This window comes from Oreochromis niloticus, linkage group LG16 (genome assembly GCF_001858045.2).
Source record: "Oreochromis niloticus isolate F11D_XX linkage group LG16, O_niloticus_UMD_NMBU, whole genome shotgun sequence".
In the NCBI taxonomy this organism is placed as follows: Eukaryota; Metazoa; Chordata; class Actinopteri; order Cichliformes; family Cichlidae; genus Oreochromis; species Oreochromis niloticus.
The window spans coordinates 13361687-13380122 of NC_031987.2; the positions used below are offsets into that span (position 1 = coordinate 13361687).

Sequence of the window (18436 nt, forward strand, 5' to 3'; positions counted from 1 at the left end):
TCTATATCTATCCATCTATCTCTAGACAGATTTGTACTTTATTTTTACATTGTAAGTATGGACCATTAAAATTAGCAACATTATCGTTTTATTATTTATTTATTCTGTATATGACTTGCTATATCCACTTAATCTCCATAGATTAAACAACAACAAAAAAGACATACATACACATTATGGCCATGCTTATGGGTAAGTTGTTTGGTGCAAACATAATTATTTAACAAATTTAGACCAATAGTTCAGGGTCTGGTACAGGGAGGAGGCTGAAGGCAGTGATGCAGTTGATGACCCAGGTGGTGGGAGCTGACCACACCTTGCCTCGTCTCACTACTGCAGGCTTGTGAGGGCCTTGAGGGTCATAGATGATGTACTGTGTGCAAAGGGCCTGGTCGGACCCTGGCAGGGCATGATAGGCTGCGGCATTCACAGTTTGTGTCACATCACTGTCTGGCTTGGGTTGCCGGTTCAGTAGCTGAGCTCCTCCCTCCCTGAGCAGTTTTGTGAGCTCATCTTTGGCAGGCGTCTTAAAAGAGCCAAGAAGGAAGAAGAAACATCCATCGAACAGTGGTGGAAGCTGTGAAATACGATGGGAACAGACATTAGTGAAAACTTTGAAGACCGCCTCATCCCTTGAAGAGTCCAAGGCTCGTCCAAACTAAAACTGTCTTGCTGAGAAGACTTCTCTATTATCATCCTTCATTAAAAACTGTAAAAACTTGAGCTTAGTGGCAGAATGATTAATGTCTTCTCTTTTGTTTATAGTGAAGTTAAATGGTAAATAATTGTCTTTGCTACTAAATCTAGGCAAGCGCCTAGATGCTTTGTGTTCATTTCTTTGCTGCAGCGCCAGAAGACATTTTTATAAGCACTCTTCTCCAGACAAGCTCTGAACCACTTGGCATTACTGTTTAAAGCAGCAGTGAATTAGGCCACTGGAGACTGTTCTATTCACAGCATCAAGGAACTCAGCTGTTTTGCGTTGTAAATTAGCACTCTCAAGTGTTTGAGATTCAAGATTCTTTTACTATACATTGGCAGGGTTTTACTTTTGCTTGTGCATGTCCTTTATTTAGGATTTTGATTGATGGTTTTTACTGTTTTTCAAGAATGAACATTTATTTTGCATCAGAGAAAAAAAAGAGTTATAAAAGAGTGTGGGAACATGTGTCTCCTTATGGTTATGACCAGAACATGCTGAAAATACCTTAAGAATTCCTCAGGGAACTAACAGGTAAACACTTCATCAGGTACATATACAGTGCATAGAATTTTGTTTTTGCACAAATGAATCTGGACCAGGCAGACTAAGGCAACTTTAGAAGCAAATGCAGCTTCTAAAGAGTCTTTTGCCAGTATTAGCTTTGACAATGCAGTGTCCCCATTCTCTAAAAACAGCACAAGCTCTATCGGGTTTCATGCTGATTGGTTGGGGGAAAGCAATTTTCAAGCCCTGCCAAAATATCTTCTTTAAACTGAGGTCATGACAGACTTGGCCACTGTAAGTCATTCATGTTGTGTTAGAAACGATGTCAGTGTAATTTTGGCTTTGTGGTAAGCTGCCGTCTTTCAGAAGCGGTTGGCTGCAAAATCAAACATGTGGGTGAGAGAACAAAAAGATTTGAATACTTAACTTAATTAAGACTAATTTGAATTGAAGAGATCAAAAATGTAATTTTTTTATATTGATTTGTGTCTAAAATGAGCAAATATGTTATGATTCATGACAGAAAACAGATATATACAAAAAAAACACTTAAAAAAAAAAAAAAAAAAAAATCAACAATCACCATATGTCACTGCCTGGAAAAACTAATTTTTCCCAAGGAGAGAGAGCTTAAACAACACATATTCATCAATTTCATATCTTTGTTTTTGGGCTTCTCGCTTACCAAGCTGCATCTGTTGATGCGACTGCGCTGGGGGCCTTCTCCTGCTTCATGCTCAGCTTCAGGCACCCACTTCCCCGCCTGGAGACATGCCTCCACCCCTGGCATCAAAGAGAGAGAACAAAGAAAATTAAAGCTACAGCTAATTATGTTGACTTTGAGGGAATGTGACAAGGCTGTTGCACACTAAGGATGACAGTCTGTTTTATCACAAGTTAGAAGATTTCATGTATTGGCATAGCTGCAGTTGTTGACAGAGAAAGATGCCCACAGCATGATGGAGTTAATGATGCAACCCCCGTTTTAAGTATTAAGCAGAATTCGAGCATCATCTCTTTCTCTCTGTCTCTTGAGGTTTTACAGAGTCAAAATAAAACCGTGTGACAGTCAGCATCCAGGCATTTTTTGTGTTAGAGATAGAGCTTTTGTTAAAAATCCTTAGGAAAAAAATATTAAAAAGGCAGGAAACTTTTTAAAAGTAAAGGCAGATAAAGGGGGGAAAAAAAACACAAAAACATGCACATTTTAATGACCCCTCACTGTCACAGATAAAAATGCTTCTGAACATGTCACAGATCAAACTGCTGCTGTTCTCAGTAAGTGTTCTATTACTGAGCATCATTTTGGGGATATATTAAAAGAAACCCCAAATCCACAGTTTATAAGTGGCATATCTAAACATTAAAGCTAGATTAGGTTGAAAATATGACACTTTGCTGTTGGGGGAAAAAAAGGAAAAAGGATAAGAAATAGACCTGAGCATACGCCTTGGCTCGAATAACTCTTTTCATTACAAACACACTGAGTTTTCTCATAACGCTTCTAACTGTTAGAGATGCAAACTATTCAACAGACACATTTGCAAGGTATATACACAACACTTCGCCTCAAGTTCTCTCTTACAAACATTCCACCTTCCAAATATGTGAGCAAGGTGACAAGAACAGATCCGTGTGTGTACACCGTGACAGCACCATTACAAGGGGTGAGGAGTAGTAACATTTCTTCATCCCCCTTAATTACAGCCGTCTTTCACGAGGACCCCGCTAAAGACTTGGGCAGAGAAGAGGGAAGATACAGGGGTTAATCTCTCTCTGGACGATAGCACTTAGTTTCTTAGAGTCATTACCATATTTGTTAATCATGCACCGAAAGAGAGCATAAAACATCTCAATCCTCATCCTTACTTCCTTACTGAGTGAACAGTAAGATGAACCAGCCCTCTTGATTAACCGTAAGACCAAACTGGAACTGCGATCTCATTATAAAGACAAAAGCTGACGAAAACTTGTCCTCTTATAATGAGACAAGAAGAATTGTATTGGCATTTCGAATGGATAAGAAGTTCTAAAGGCCAAAACAGACGCTTTAGGAGTGAGACAGGATACAACATTGCACTCGTGGTCATTATACCAAAAGTCAGTATGAAGCCATACTAATCAAAATTGAAATTTTCTCCTCTTCAGAAGCACCTCCACATCTGACATCAACTCCTAGGAAAAATAGCACAAGTCCTGAATTTTCTCCATTGTTATGTAATTTATCTTTATGATGAACACCAGAACCTATAGAAATGCCCTTGTGGCCTATGCTAGTTTTGTGCACCTCTCTAAGTTCTGTAAAAGTTGTTGTGATCAAAGAATGACCTGCCAACCAGTCTTTCTTGAGAACAGACTGTAAGCAACCAGACTTTGTAGGCTTTTATTGATACTAACAGGCAACTCTGCATCCCACACTTCCAATCTCATATCTTTAAGTAGAAAAGCTGACCCCAAGAAGTTTTCTGAGAGTTGCAGTGAGAGTCGCACTTTTTTCAGGCTGCACTGATTGCTTAGAGCATTCAGTAACATTAAGAAAAGTAAAACTGTATGTGCTTTATTAGTTTAGCTTTTCTGTGTAAATTCAGTCACCTATGTATAGGTGAACTCTTAGTCTTCTTATGACTAAGGACTGTGCAGTGAAATGCCTTCTTCATGAAATACGCAGTGGAAAAATGTTGTAATTTTAATGTTTAAACGTATGACATAAAAAAAACAAAAACAATAAGTGGAATTTTTCCAGCTATAGGTTGCCAGATACAGCTGGTGGATGCAAGATAAAAAAAAAAAAACAACATGTTTACAAGTGAGCTAATTGAGATTAGATTGAGGTAAATAATCATCTCATTTTACTCTAGCAAAAACGTTAGTGTGTTTCCCACATGCTGGTCAAAATCATTTCAACTGTTCTGAACATGTCTTTTAGTTTTAAATGAAACCCTAATAAAAGGATTTTGGTTAGAATATAACCTTGTTAGGCACACAGAGACTGTGCATTTCAATCAAAATGCAATGCACTGAAACAAGTCTGATAAAGAGGTAAGCCGGGGCTCGGCTTAGCTGACAGGGATGGCATACAAAGTCAGGTGACAGTGAAAATGCAGCTCCTTGTGTGTGCTCACATACACAAGGAAAAGAAACAGATAGGATGCCACAGTGACTGTCACAAGGGAGACAAGAAGTGTCAAGTGCTCAGCCCGCGTGGAGAAAAGAAAAGGGGAGGGGGGGATAAATATGGTCCAAACACTCAAAACGTTACAGTGACACAACTACACACATTCAAAGTTGAATTGGCTTACTGGCAGAGACAGAAACAGGAATGCACGGCACTGTACTGTAACACTCACACATTCCCACACATACAACAGTCAAGGGCATGCCAAGGTGCCAGAAAACTCTTTGACTGCAAGTCTCTTTCTGCTTCCTGTGAAGCTGATTGTCTCTGAACATATGCTTGCTGACTTGGTCCAAGGATACCAGAGAGACTAGCCAAGAATAGGAAATTTTTTGCAAGGTATTTATCTTGGTAAAAAGAAAAAAGATCACGAAAAAGAGTTGACCAATTTTTTATCACTAGTGATATTGTGGCCTTGTGATATATTGATTCCCACCTACTTCACTTGGCCGTCAGACATAAGGAGTTGTGTGCACACAGAGCAACAGGCACAAACAATCTGATATGAAAACTGCTTGTTGCTAAATGTTCTTTAAATCTTCCCATAGAGACTGGATGTTGTTCGTGAAAAACAACAACAACAACAAAAAAACCCTGTATATTTTATTTGGACTTTTCCATCGCAAAAAACCCCCCAAAAAACAAAAACAGAATAATTCACTTAAAAGCTTCCAAAATGAGAGAAATTAACACCATAATATTGTAGCACTAAGTAACACATCAGCAATTATAATGGTTTACATGTCTCTTAATATAGCCGCATAAAAATATTACCTAAAACAGTCCTATGAAAAATCACAAACAGCCCAGTCGTGGCCACTGTTTGAAACAAAGATGGCTGTTAAAATGTTCTGTGGGATTTAGCAGGAGGCTAATCTGTTACCTCAAATTGTTTTGTTTTGTTTTTTTCTATGTAGAAGCATCTGGGAAGTCTTCCTTGGAAATGTTTCAGAAAGGGCAGGCAATTAAAAAAAAATACTCAGCAGGTGACTGGATGAATCATGCTTGTAGCAGTGACCTTACTGCTGCAGGCTTATAGGTTAAAGCCGATTAGAATGGATTCCCTTGCAATCAGCAACCTCAGTATTTCTGCTGTCTCGTAAGGTAAGCAGAGGGCGTGCTACCAACATTTGTGCTGTACTTTTGGGAGATAAATGACTAACTGTGCCAGCAACCTGAGCAAGCTGAGCAACTACAAGAAACATAACTTCTATGTAAATGGAAATACTGTTTTTATATCTAGAAAATCTCTGAAAGACTTTAATGACTTTTCTGTGAAAAATGTATATATATATATATATTTATCAGGTACAGTATAGAAATATTTACATGTAATTTTTCCACTCAGCACAAATAGCCATCTGGCACTTACTTCTGGATGAAAGGTATTTAAGTACATTGCAAACAAAACTTGCAATGTAAAAATATAATGGTGGAGCATGTGAGGAAACATGTGATAGTAGCAAATTAAAGTTCTTTCTATTTTTTGGCAAGAAGCCCAGTCAATACTGAACTTTTTATTAAAAGCAATATATAACAGGACAGATTTAGTAACTGGAATTACATTGCTTTTGTTAAATTATAATGATACTACTCTAAATGTCCAAGACTTTTCAACATTAAAATTCTAATGCTATCAGAGCTGTCGGAGCCAGAAGATCACAGAACAATTTATTCATTTATGTTTTATACAGAGTAATGACATCAGTAAATCTAAAAATATTTAATTCACAATTCTGGATTCATTTTCCAACAGTGACACCTACACATTAAATGAATTAATGTGGATTAAGGAATCAAAGGCTGTTAAAGTTGACAGCCTTCTCTGTACTTACATTTGTATCTAACAATCCAGCAGCCAGCAAGAAGACCCATGAGGGTGGAGTAGGTGGTTGGCATTTGCCCTTCCGGCACCACAATGTGACTCACTGGAAAAAGAAAACAGACACACCCGTCGATACAGGTCCACATTTTGCCTGTGAAACAAATTTTGGTAATTTTGCACCAATGTATCTGAAAGCATGCAATCAGTGTGTAGTTTCGGGGTTTTATAACAGTGAAATTCTAAATGTTTGGCATTTTGGCCTTTCATACATGTTTATATATCACGTTTTTCATATTTTATACATCATGTATCTTTATATATTCAGTTATTTGCCTTAGTGTCTTGAGTCAAAAACCATTCCAGTTCTTGGGTTGCTTTTGCAGTATGTTCTGGGACATCATCCCACTATACTATCAGTTTCAAAGTTTAGATTTAAACATGAGTGCAGCTTTATACACGTCAAATTCCATACTGCTATTTTTAACAGTAGCAGAAGTAGCAATGGCAGCATTAATAAGCACAAGTGATCCACTTCCATTGGAAGCCAAATGTCCATGACATAACACAGCTTCCACCATGTTTGACAGATGACACATTATGCTTCAGATCACAAGCTCTCCTTTTCTCTCTCCATACTTTACTCTTCCAATCAATTTAGAACAAGTTTATTTTGGTTTCATCTGTGCAGTGAATCTCCCTCTGGGCATGGTCAGGATATTTTTTAGCTTTTGTTTGTGTCAAATTCTAAGCTGACCATTCTGTTTTTGCATATTGGTCCATTGGTAAAAAAACAAACAAAAAAATAAACACTTTAATAATCCAATCCCTGCCTACACAGGTCTACAAAAAAATTTGCAAATATTTTTGACACATCTAAAGAGACAAATGCAATATAACTACACAGAGTTTATCTTTAATAGTATAGTGTTTTTCATCTCAGCTCAAGTTTATCTCTAACCTTTTTGTTTGTTTGCTTTTTTTGACACATTTATTCTGTCAGTTTTCATGAGTTCAGCACTACTTTTAAGGGGAAAAAATATCTGAAAATGTGCAAAATTATTAACATCTGTCCCCTCTCCACTCTCTTTTTGACAGTGTGTTTTTCACTTTGCCTTCCAGCATTTCTGCCCCAAACAGCATTATAGATTCTACAATATATTTTATACTACATGTAGGCATGTTATGCATTTTATGAGACAGAGCCATTTACATGTGACTCTTTTATTAAATCATTTGTAAAAGGGTAAACCAATGTAAATATGCATTAAAGGAAAAAAACCCTGTGATTTTGATTTAGCAACACAAACCCAACTGGATGAAATAGTTTTTATTCCAGGTTAGTCACTGCCCAACACTTCCCTAATGTCCCTCACTTTGAGCGGGTGAAAAGTAAGCTTACTGAAAACCTGTCAAACACTTCATGGCACACTTATTGCATAAAAGAAAGGGATACATAATTATGGTTAATTAAAATTTAAATACAAGCTTATTGGCTCTTCAATCAACAAGTGAGCACAGTTGAAAAATTCAAAATGAACATAATTATACCTCCAGGGTGAAACCTTTTTACATTGTGTATTGACCATGAATTTGGTGGATTTGCAGGCTTCAGTTCAAAATGTGAGAAATGTTCATTGGAAGCTCCTACTCTCACCCCTCAGGCCAGATGAGGGAGAGTTGTGAGACACGCTTGTGTTTTTCATTAGTGCGTATTCATCACTCTGACAGTACCTCCAAACATTTTATGAGGAATGATTTCAATTACTTTTGTTCTCTTGTGTTCTTTCAGCTATAAACTATGCAGCAGTGAAGGAGCTGCTGTATCACAATGATGTATACAGCTCTAAAAGCGTTTGTTAGTTACCGTTGAACCTTCACGAGTGATAATGCTCAAGCACCTGACGTTGGCTTTTACAATAAAACGGATTTGTGTTAGACAGTAAAGCCTATGAAGCTTGGCTCAGTAGCAAAAGGACCATTTGGGATTGTGAACCATCTCTAAGGTTGGTGAAGTAGCAGCATTATGTAATTTTTAGTAAATGTTTGGATGAGGCCAAGAGACAACCTTTTCATTACTGAATAAATCAGGAGGTTCAGCCTGAAATTTATCCTTCAAATATATATTTTGACTGCACGTAGATGTGTTTGGCAGTTAAACAAGCTTCTGTACAAGCAGTTCGCTGGCAGTTGCATTTAATTCATGATGCTGTTAGGGCCAACATCACAAATAATGCTGAAAGCATTCATGAAGCTAGTATTGTAAGGGGCTTGGACTGGAACGTTGATCCCCTGGAGTACAAACAAACAATACCTGAGCCAGAAAATGTGTCAGCCATCCTCCCTCCCAGTAGCTGTCCCAGTTTGACCAGTTGATGCCGTTCAGCTGGTGAGAGCTTGCTGGACAAAAGCACTATGGTTTGTTCCCTCCTCACACAGTCATTTACCTACAACAAGCAGGAAAGAGGTTTCTAGGCTTTGCAATAATATCTATTATGGTTCACTAAATCCAATCTGAAAATGAAAACCACCTGTAGGGAAAAGATCATTTTCCAGAAAAAAAAATGACTGGAAATATCTCTGCCTTTAGTATCTGTTAATTTTGTTCAATTAATCAACACAACCAGCTTCAGGAGGCACTGGTCATTGTCATGTTGCGTTTTTGTATTGTTCTGAACTTCTTAAATCTTGACCCTGAAAACACCAACCATTACATAATACGGACAAATTTAAACTAACAATGAAACTAAAAAAAACTAAACTCAAATGAGAAAACAATTGTGGAAACTAACTAAAATGAAGATGAATCAAAAACATTTTAAACAATATGAGTAAACAGAGTAATTATAATAACTCTGCTCTGGAGTTGATCATTTCAAGGGAAAAAGAGCTATTCACATCATGGCGACATACCACGGAGAGACTGGCTGAGGGGCTATGAGATGTACGAGCATTTGCATATTGAGTTCCTTCTGAGGCTTCTTGGAAAATCTCCAGCATCTCCAGACTCGCTGCATAATCTGCAGGCCGCTTTCCATACAGATTTCTATGAAGAGGAACAAAGATAAAAGGTGTCAGTATCTAACAATATGCACACACTTATATATTTATTCACTTGCAGTGCTGCAGACCATCTGGTGACCACCGGGAAGGTCAGACACATTAACACCAAAAAATATGTCAGCACACGAAATCTAAACCCAAGGAAACACCACCAACAACAACATATTTTGCTGTGTAATCCTGCATCTCTTGTAGGTTATTTAGTCATGATGGATAAGTGCAAGCATTAAATAGACAGTTGGTTTTCACAGGAACATTGCTCGGGATCCAAGGAAGTGAAGTGCTGAGTCTGAAGTCATTTGGATGAGTGGTTCAGCTTGCACTTTAATCAGTCATGTTATTTGTATAAGCTCATCTTGAGAAAGCTGTAAGTCACAATATACCTTTACAGTTGCATTTTGCATGAGCAATGCACTACTAAATTTCCATTAGGAAACAAAAACAGCCCAAGAAAATATATTACATGCTATACTGTAAAAGCATATTATTATAAAAATGATTCAGACTCAGCTGGCTGCACTTCCTTAGCCAGGAGCTCTAGAGTCTTGGGAACCTGCACTGAAGGCTCCATCCACAATATCTTACCTTTCAAAGGATCTTTTTAATACTTGTTTTGGTTAAGTTTTTAAGGAGATCATGTTTTCAGACAAGATCCTCGCCCCATTTCATCATTTAGTCCCAATCTGTGCAAATTCAGTTTCAAACCAAGCAGACACTGAAATTCAATATTTGCTACTGCATAGCTGTGAAAAAAAAACTATTTGGCAATGCCACATCCTGCTTGCTCTGTGAACTCTGTGTAACAGTGTGTGTCAGTCACTCGTTAGTGCGTAACAGTTCGATATAAGGTTAAGCTGAAGTCTGTCCTATACTTCAAGCATAGGTCACATCATAACACTCACTAAATGCAAAGCAATTAATATCAAAAGGCTGCATACTGAATGCGTTTTAATATTGATACATGGTAACCTTCTAGAACAGCGTGTCTAATGGAGGCTTTGCATCTCAAAAAGCACTATTATGTGCAGAGACTCAAAGACGATGAAACAGCCTTCCCTTGGTTACAAAGGGGACAGCTTTAAAGTATGCGTCTTTACGTATGAGAAATCTGCATGAAACAAGACTTGGGTCACCTTGAAGAAAAGGGGGGCGGAGAAAGGAATCACGAAAGGCACAGGAGGAGGAAAGGAGACAAAGAAGAACCAAGCCCAGCAGGTCGTCTCTAAAAGATTAGGCGTCAGCAAAGATAACACCTGGGGGACAATTAATAGGTCCACTGGTCCATAAAATATTTCATTTGGATTCATACCCCCAGCTCCATATACACACAAATACAAACAAACATAAAATGTCCCTGACACTTAAACATATGCACACACACACAAGCTGGTTTAAGCAGCAGCACGTGAGAAGAATATCTAAAAATAAAACAAAAAGTAGAGAAGGAAGTAAAGTCACAAATACTCTTCCACAGGCCTCTGCTCAAGCACACAAGTGGGTGGAAGGTGATGGTGGTTCTAGTAGGCGTCCACTATAACTGTGACTATCTAGTATAGTCACAGTTATAGTGGTAAGTTATACGAGAAAGTTTAAAGTTATAGTGGATCCTTTCAACCACAGCAAGAAGATTTCAGTTATGAGCTGAATACATAAAAATGTGTCGCATGCTACAAAAGGTTCATACCTAACATTCTGAGCTTTTCTGCAAATCACATTTTTCATTCCTAACTCCACTTTGGTAAAACAACACAAACGCTCATAAAAGCGGTTTCTTGATATAAACCTTAAAAGACTGTTGCCTTACTTAGTATTTACAGTTTATATACAGTTTAAACCACTCCTGCCTGAAATCGCATTAGCAGCAAGTGTGAAGAGTGAAATTAAGAGGCAGTATAAAATGTTTTCTTTTTTTCCAAATCAAAGATAATTAGTTAAATTTCCATCTTTGAAATTTGTCCTGATGCTTAGATCACCTTACAGCCAACACTGCTAAGTTAGACTACCCAAACACTTTCACTTAACTTTTTAAAAGTACCGCACTGTGATTTTATTTTATTTTTTGCAAATGCCCTTCATTAACACCAAACCATAATCACAAATAATGTCGAGTACAGCTTTAAGAGTTTTCTTAGCTACACCCTTCTTCAAACTGCTAACAATATTTCAAACTTTGTGACTGCACAAAAACAATAGTCCAGTGCATAAAAGCCAAAAAAGGATCGGAGCAATGCACTTTGTTATGACAAGAGAATGCAAATGAAAAGAGGGTATGCATTATGGAGTACATTTCAAAAATTGGAAAGAGCAAGAAAATGACATCCATTAACTGGAAGTTGTCATGTCAAAGGTGCCCTCTGAGGTCTTCTTGTAAACAAGCAAAGCTTCTTTTCACACTTAGTTCAACTCACCAAAACAGACTGAGTGTCTCCTTGAGGGCTAACAAAAATGATGAATTACCTTCCATCCCATTAAAACGACTGAAAAGCTATTTTTGGAACACTGTGACCTGCATTCTTTACATTGTTTGCCATCTTCCTGACTTTTCTGATTGGTGTATTACTGTAGTCCTTAATGATTTATAACCACCATTTTTTTTGCTTGCCGATACCAACATCGTCATACTTGTGCACCTGCATCATAATTTCACTGCAAAAAATCTAAACAACATCCCTAGAGTTATGATTAATTTGAATTAACTTTAATTTGACTATATTAAAAATCACAAAAATCTGTATAAAACCAAAAAAAGTCAGTATATATACTGGATTTGTGCATTATTACATATATATATACACACTATATCCTATACTAGTAAGTGTAAATAGTGACAAAGAGTGATGTAATGACTAATTACTAGCATTTGATGAATGTCATTGCTAGTTTGTCGTACCCCTGCGTATTTAATTATACCCAATGGCATGTTAGTACAAGGCATCCAGGTGATGTTAATTAATGTCTGTATGGATTCAGTGCTTCCGGCTTAACGTGGTCATTACGACTTAGTCAATTTAAATATATTGGGTACCTTGTTGCCCATGTCTCATTAGCACAAATTTATTTTCACACTGCATTGACCTAAACATAAACAGTGAAATCTAAAAGCTTATTGTATGCTAAGCAAAATGCTTCAGGCCTCCTCTAAGTGTACAGATGTCCTGCCCTGGTATACATTTAGAAGCTCATGCTTTAAAGCGGTCTCAGAAAATACATGTTGTGACAAAGCAGATATCGCTTGAATATATTAAAAGGTACTCAATTGATAGTTTGTCTCTCTTAAGACTTCCTTCAGCATTTCAGACTTCAGTCAGATTAATCAAAAGTTGAGCTAGATATAAAGTGGTCTCTGGCACCGAGTGATTTATAGAACTGTGACTAACCAACAACAAAATGCAGCTGAATCATTCAAGCTCTACTTGCACACAAACATCAACAGAAGAAAAACGAAGATCTGCAAAATCTGTGCCTCTAAACCCCGAGCTGTGCGCCAGTCAGTCCATTAGGGATTGCACTGGCAGATGTCTTGGTTTGTGTCCTGTGTGCATGTGTGTGATTCTGCAGGAAGAGTAGCTAGGACAGGAACTGTATTGATCTCGGATCCTGAATAGGGATGACTATTAATAACAGTTTCTGGATGCCAATGACATGGCTTCATGGATTCACTTATTGTCTCCCGATCAATTTTCTGTGTAGAAAGAATGTAGGCCTGCACTAGTATTTCACACTGAAGTGCCTGTTTTATTGCAATACAGAGATCAGACCAGTAGAACAAAGGCTTGCATTTTCTCTGTCCGAGAAGTCATGAGGTTGTAAACTATTCCATTAAAAAAAAACAAACAAACAAAAAAAACTCTTAAAAAATACCTTTCAACTTACAGTCTTTATTTAAAGAACCAATCAGGGTTCACAGAGACCCTCTTACTAAAGTCAATGACATGGAGATTAACAGTGACTCAGAGTTTCTTTCTTAGTCTTGCTTGATCTCACAGCTGCCTATGACACTGGTGATTGTGACATTTTAATTCTGGCTTTATGATTCAGTTGGTTACTCAGAGGCCTTCCAGGTAAGAGGAAATTTGACCATATTACCCCAGTACTGAATTCACTTCACTGGCTCACAGTATAATATAGAAATACTTTTAAAATCCTTTTATTAGTTCACAAAGCTCTCGATGATTTGCCCCCCAGCACATCTGTGACTTGCTCACTGTTTATAACCCAATCACACCTCACAGGTCATCAGGTGCAGATCTTTTAAATGTTCCTAGAATCACATTCAAGTATGCTGAGGGTGCTTTCAGTTATTGCAGTAACCTGCTTGGTGACCTGAGAACAATTACATCTGTACTGGCATTCACAAAATAAACCTAAAACCTCACAGAATATCCCTGCCCTTTTCGCCTTGCAGACAAGTAATAAGGCAAAAAAGAACAAATGTAAATCAGAGTTATGAGACAAGCACAACTAAATAAAGACAAAAACAAACAAACAAACAAAAAACAAACAAAGGATGTAAGGCATTCATTGATTATAAGACTGTAAAAGAGCTGATCATCTGATCAAAGTACTGAGTCTGATCATCATCATAAGGATTAGCCAGTTCCCTTCCTCATTATTGACAATGTACAACAAGCCAGAAAAGCTCATGTGGCATCAACTGATTGACAAATAATCAGCAAAGGATCTTACATCTGTCCACCTATGTACTGCACTAACTCACAAAAAGCTGAATGTCTTGTACGATGACTGAGAAACAAGACTTCCACAATTTATTGAGGAAGTGGGGGAGAAAAAAAAGCAGTGGTCCAGTAGGACAGAAACACCTCTATGATGTAATACCAGGAAACACAATAGGCATGGAGTAAATATTAACTTGGTGTAAATGTTCTGTTTCTTATGAGATTTATGCTTCAGTAGTGCGTGCGTGTGTGAATACGTGTGCGTGTGATACCAATGAGAGATCACATCATCAAAAGATGATGTCTCTGTCCAAGAACACTAGCTGGGATTTAATTTGTCAAAAGCATTGATTCTCTAACTTTTTTCTTTATCCATTCACTAAAAAACGCTCCAAAAAAAGCATTTCGAAAAGAATATTGGCCTAAATTTTTTAGTCATCAACAACAATTAAATTAGGACTATAGTTCACTTTTTAGCAAAATGAATGTCATCACAAGAGCTTGAGCAAGCCACACTGCTCAAAAAGTTTTTTACATTTAATAAAAGACTTGATTGTCACAGTTTAACAGAAAGTTAGTTCAACTTCTTGGATATTGATCTGTCCAGTTGGGATGCATTAATCACGGTGAATCCATATGATCTGCTTTGGTGCAAATGAACGCAACAAGAGATACACTAGAGAGGCAAGAAGAGAAAAAGGGAATGATTTTACAGGTTGTGGCATAAATCATTGCTCTTCTCTCATCCCTCCTGACTGACTTTTCTCTAGTTTTGCTTTTTGCTAGTGTTCTTTCACTAGTGGTAGCATTAGATGGTACCTGCAGCCCATTCATGCTGCACAGGAACTCTATCTGCTTCAAGATGGCACATCCACATGAGCCATCCCAAGATGGTCTGCTGTGTCTGCCAGTATATTCTCAAGTGTATGGAGGAGATGTGGGCCATTACATGAGAAGAGTTGAACCAAACCAGCAGCCATACGAGTATCTGCTCCTTTGTGCAAGGAGGAAAATGAGGAGCAATGCCACAGTTCTGCAAAATAACCTCCAGCTGGCTACTTTTATACATGTTTCTGACCCAACTGTCAAAAAACAGACTGCATAAACATGGAATGAAGTGCTGACGTCCTTTAGTGGGACCTGTGCTCACAGTCCAGCACCATGCTACTCAACTGGCATTCACCAAGGATATGCCTTCCCAGACCATTACTGACCTACTGCCAAACTGGTCATGCCGGATGATGCTGCAGGCAGGAAGATAAAAAAAACAATATTCACCATTGCAATGACATCTCCACACTCTTAATGCTTCCTAACTTGATTAAGTTTAATTCCTCTGAAGTTTAGGTTATACTATGGATAATTGAGTGCAATAAGGGTGCTAGAAACTATTGTTTTTACGTCAAACCTTCGGGCCACTGAAAAAGAATTCAACAAAAAATAAACAGCTCGCACAACTGTGGGGCTTTAGTTTTCACTCATTCATGGCACTTAAATAAAAGTGAGTTTTTGAGCTCCAGTGTTCTTCACTGGGCCTTTAGGTCAGAACTTAAAACACTGTTACAAAAGACCAATGTCGCACAAAATAATGTATTTTCATTTTCTCTCTTGTGCTGCAAGAGGACTGAAGCACTGACCCACATTAGATGTAGAGGCCTCATCATTTAAAGTCACTATTGTTTGTGTGGTATAAAATATAAAAAAACCTTTGTAAAAGTACAACTATAGTTGCAGTGTAATAAAATAAAGTCAATGTAACAATGGATACAAAACTGAAAACGCAGTATTATGAAACACTTAAAGCAACTTACAATACGTTCTGTGAGGCGCCAAGCTGCAGTAGTAGCTTTACAATAGATGAATGTCCATTCCTGACAGCATCGTGGAGTGGGGAGTCATTCTCATACCCAGGCGTGTTCAAGAGGGCTCCCATTGAGACCAGTACTTCCACAACTGCCAGATGACCCAGGTTACATGCTTCATGCTGAAACAAAGTAGCAAAGCTCAAAAGTTACACTGCTACTTTTTGATCTAATAATATCCCTCAGATCTTACATTGTAATAAAGCATTTTTTTAATTTATACGAAATAAGTTTTGCTGAGTAATAACAATAACATGTCCTGCCCTAGTTTTCCACTTTCTAAAATTAAGAAGAGGGGTGCCTTAATGTTGGTCTGTTTTTAAGACTTCACCTTTGCAAAGGATTAATTTGCCAAAGTTAAAGTTCAGCCTGAGAATTTCACTAGGAATGCAATTAAGACACACTCAAACAACTGCAGAGTGATTAAACACAGCATTATGCTTTAAATAACTCGAGCAGCTAAGGCATTTATTAAGAAACTGGCTTTTTGTTCCAGTTTATTTTTATTTGGGTCAGGTAGTCTAAGCTATTAAGCCGAAGGGCTGTGCAGTTATTTCTTCTCAATGACTGTAAAAATGATTTGCCACCTGAATGAGCAAATATTAAGAAGAATATGCATCATCTATCATCATTTTCATCATCCTCACCATCATCAGGGACTAGAAATGAAAACATGCCTCTTATTTGTGACAACTGTTTCATGTATTGCTGGGACACTTCCAAGTTTTTTGTAGTACTGGCCATCTGGACTGTACAAATGTTTATTTTGCACCCAGTTTGGAACCAAATCCATGGATCTGTAAAGTGCATGCTGAAATCGCCTTCATTTTGTTTGTTCTAAACTTCACAAATACAGAGAGAAACATGTAACAGGCTGAAATGCTCTGGCTGTACAATTGGCTAAGTTAAAAACTACAATGGTGCTAACAGAGGTTTGGAAAAACACAATGGTGGCTGTAACATCAAGGCATATAGCTACCAACCTTAACACATACATACAAACACACACATTTGAATATTTCAAGCATTAAGCGTACCGGTAGCAATTTCAATGATCAGCTAAAAACTGTCAAAACTCAAATTGAAAACTCAAGTTTGAGTGGAGCATCTTGACATAAAGTGCTGCAATAAAGATGCAAACACACACTCAGTCTCGAGCAGCTGTCGAGGCGTTTCCAGCTTATCATGTGGCAGCAACTTGAGGTTAAACTGATAAAATAACATGCCTGTGATTGTTGAAGAGGAGGTACCACCACAAACCAATAACCCCTTGTCTCATCAGAACATATTACTTTTCAAAGAACTATATTCTTCTATCTTGAAGGATGAAAACAAAGTCAACCCTGGTAGAGGAACTAATGCAATATTGGCAGCAACAAAACCCTGCCATTTGGAATCTGGACCTATTCAAGTCATGCAGAGCTTTACTTTCAAGTGTAAGGCTTCATCTCATATGCACACTAAAAACAAAAGAAATCTTCACATTAATGATATTTAAATTTCCCATCTAGTGTCTGCACAATGTTTCACCAGATTTTGGAGTTTGATAATTAAAAATAATAATAATAATAATAATAATAATAATAATAATGATAATGATAATAATAATAATAATAATAATAACAATAACAATAATAACAACAACAACAACAATAAAAAATAAACTTTCTGCAAAAGTGCCTCCCCCCTTAGTTAATCTTGTTCAGACTTTTGTTCCAGACGCTGGTTGTTGTCATTTCTGAGACTTTTACAAGCACAAAAAATTCTCCTTACACTGGGCTGCTGTTCCCTGAAAGAAACAAATCCATAGGACCTAAAAACAATTCTTGTATTATGTTTGATTAAAATTAACAAGCTGTGCTTGTGCTGTTACTAGATCACTTGTAACCTTATCTAGTCTGGTTGTTTGTGACCCCATGCCAGTTTGCACTGCTCTTGGTAGACTTCCGATTATTATTATAATGAACTCACTGTGCTTTGGATCATAAATTTATGCATTGTTTAACATCACCATCTGAAATTTCCAGTCCTATCTGTACTTTTCTCTGATTTCAAACTAGTGCCAATTTGCCCTGCTTAGTAAATCTGGCCCTTATTATCCCATTCACACAAACAGTGCAGATGCTTAAATTTTAAAAAATGAGTTTAAAAACAAACAGAAAATAGAGATAGCAAAAGAGTAACCAAGCAGGAAGAAATCCAAATATTTAGCTATAATAACAATAATAATAAGTAGCAAACATTAGAGAAGTAAAGTTAAAGTCTATACGAAAACCTATGTGGAAAAAGTCATTGTAGTTTAAAAAAAGAAAACAGGTCACCTATTAACATGGAAACACCAACTATTTGTCATCAAAATAAGTTAAAAAACAAACATGATTGTGTGTAAACAAATGCTACATTGCTGAAGAAACATAGTGTAACAACAAATGAGACAAACAAATTCATCACCTACCAGAGGTGTCCACCCCGCATTATCTTTTAGGTTAGGGTCAGCCCCCTGGTCCAGAAGATCCTTGACAGCCTTTACATCTCCCTGCAAAGACCAAAAGAGAACAACAAACCTGAGGTCAGATCTACAGACCTGTAAATGCAAACCTTTAAACACAGCAGCTGATCTCAGTAAACCAA

The 18436-nt window shown here is 37.4% G+C and overlaps 1 protein-coding gene across 2 annotated transcripts in view; it reads right to left on the reverse strand.

Annotated features, from left to right (window-relative positions):
- The window catches only part of bard1 (BRCA1 associated RING domain 1), a 23057-nt gene continuing 4621 nt past the window's right edge, over nt 1-18436 (reverse strand). For both annotated transcript variants that reach the window (XM_003445348.5, XM_025903739.1), the window contains exons 5-11: nt 18261-18341; nt 15755-15927; nt 9118-9250; nt 8519-8651; nt 6218-6310; nt 1893-1990; nt 1-577 (exon numbers count right to left, since the gene is read on the reverse strand). In XM_003445348.5, the coding sequence (XP_003445396.1) occupies nt 230-577; nt 1893-1990; nt 6218-6310; nt 8519-8651; nt 9118-9250; nt 15755-15927; nt 18261-18341 (1059 nt within the window). In that variant the 3' untranslated portion in view covers nt 1-229. The remainder of the gene's footprint in view (nt 578-1892; nt 1991-6217; nt 6311-8518; nt 8652-9117; nt 9251-15754; nt 15928-18260; nt 18342-18436) is intronic.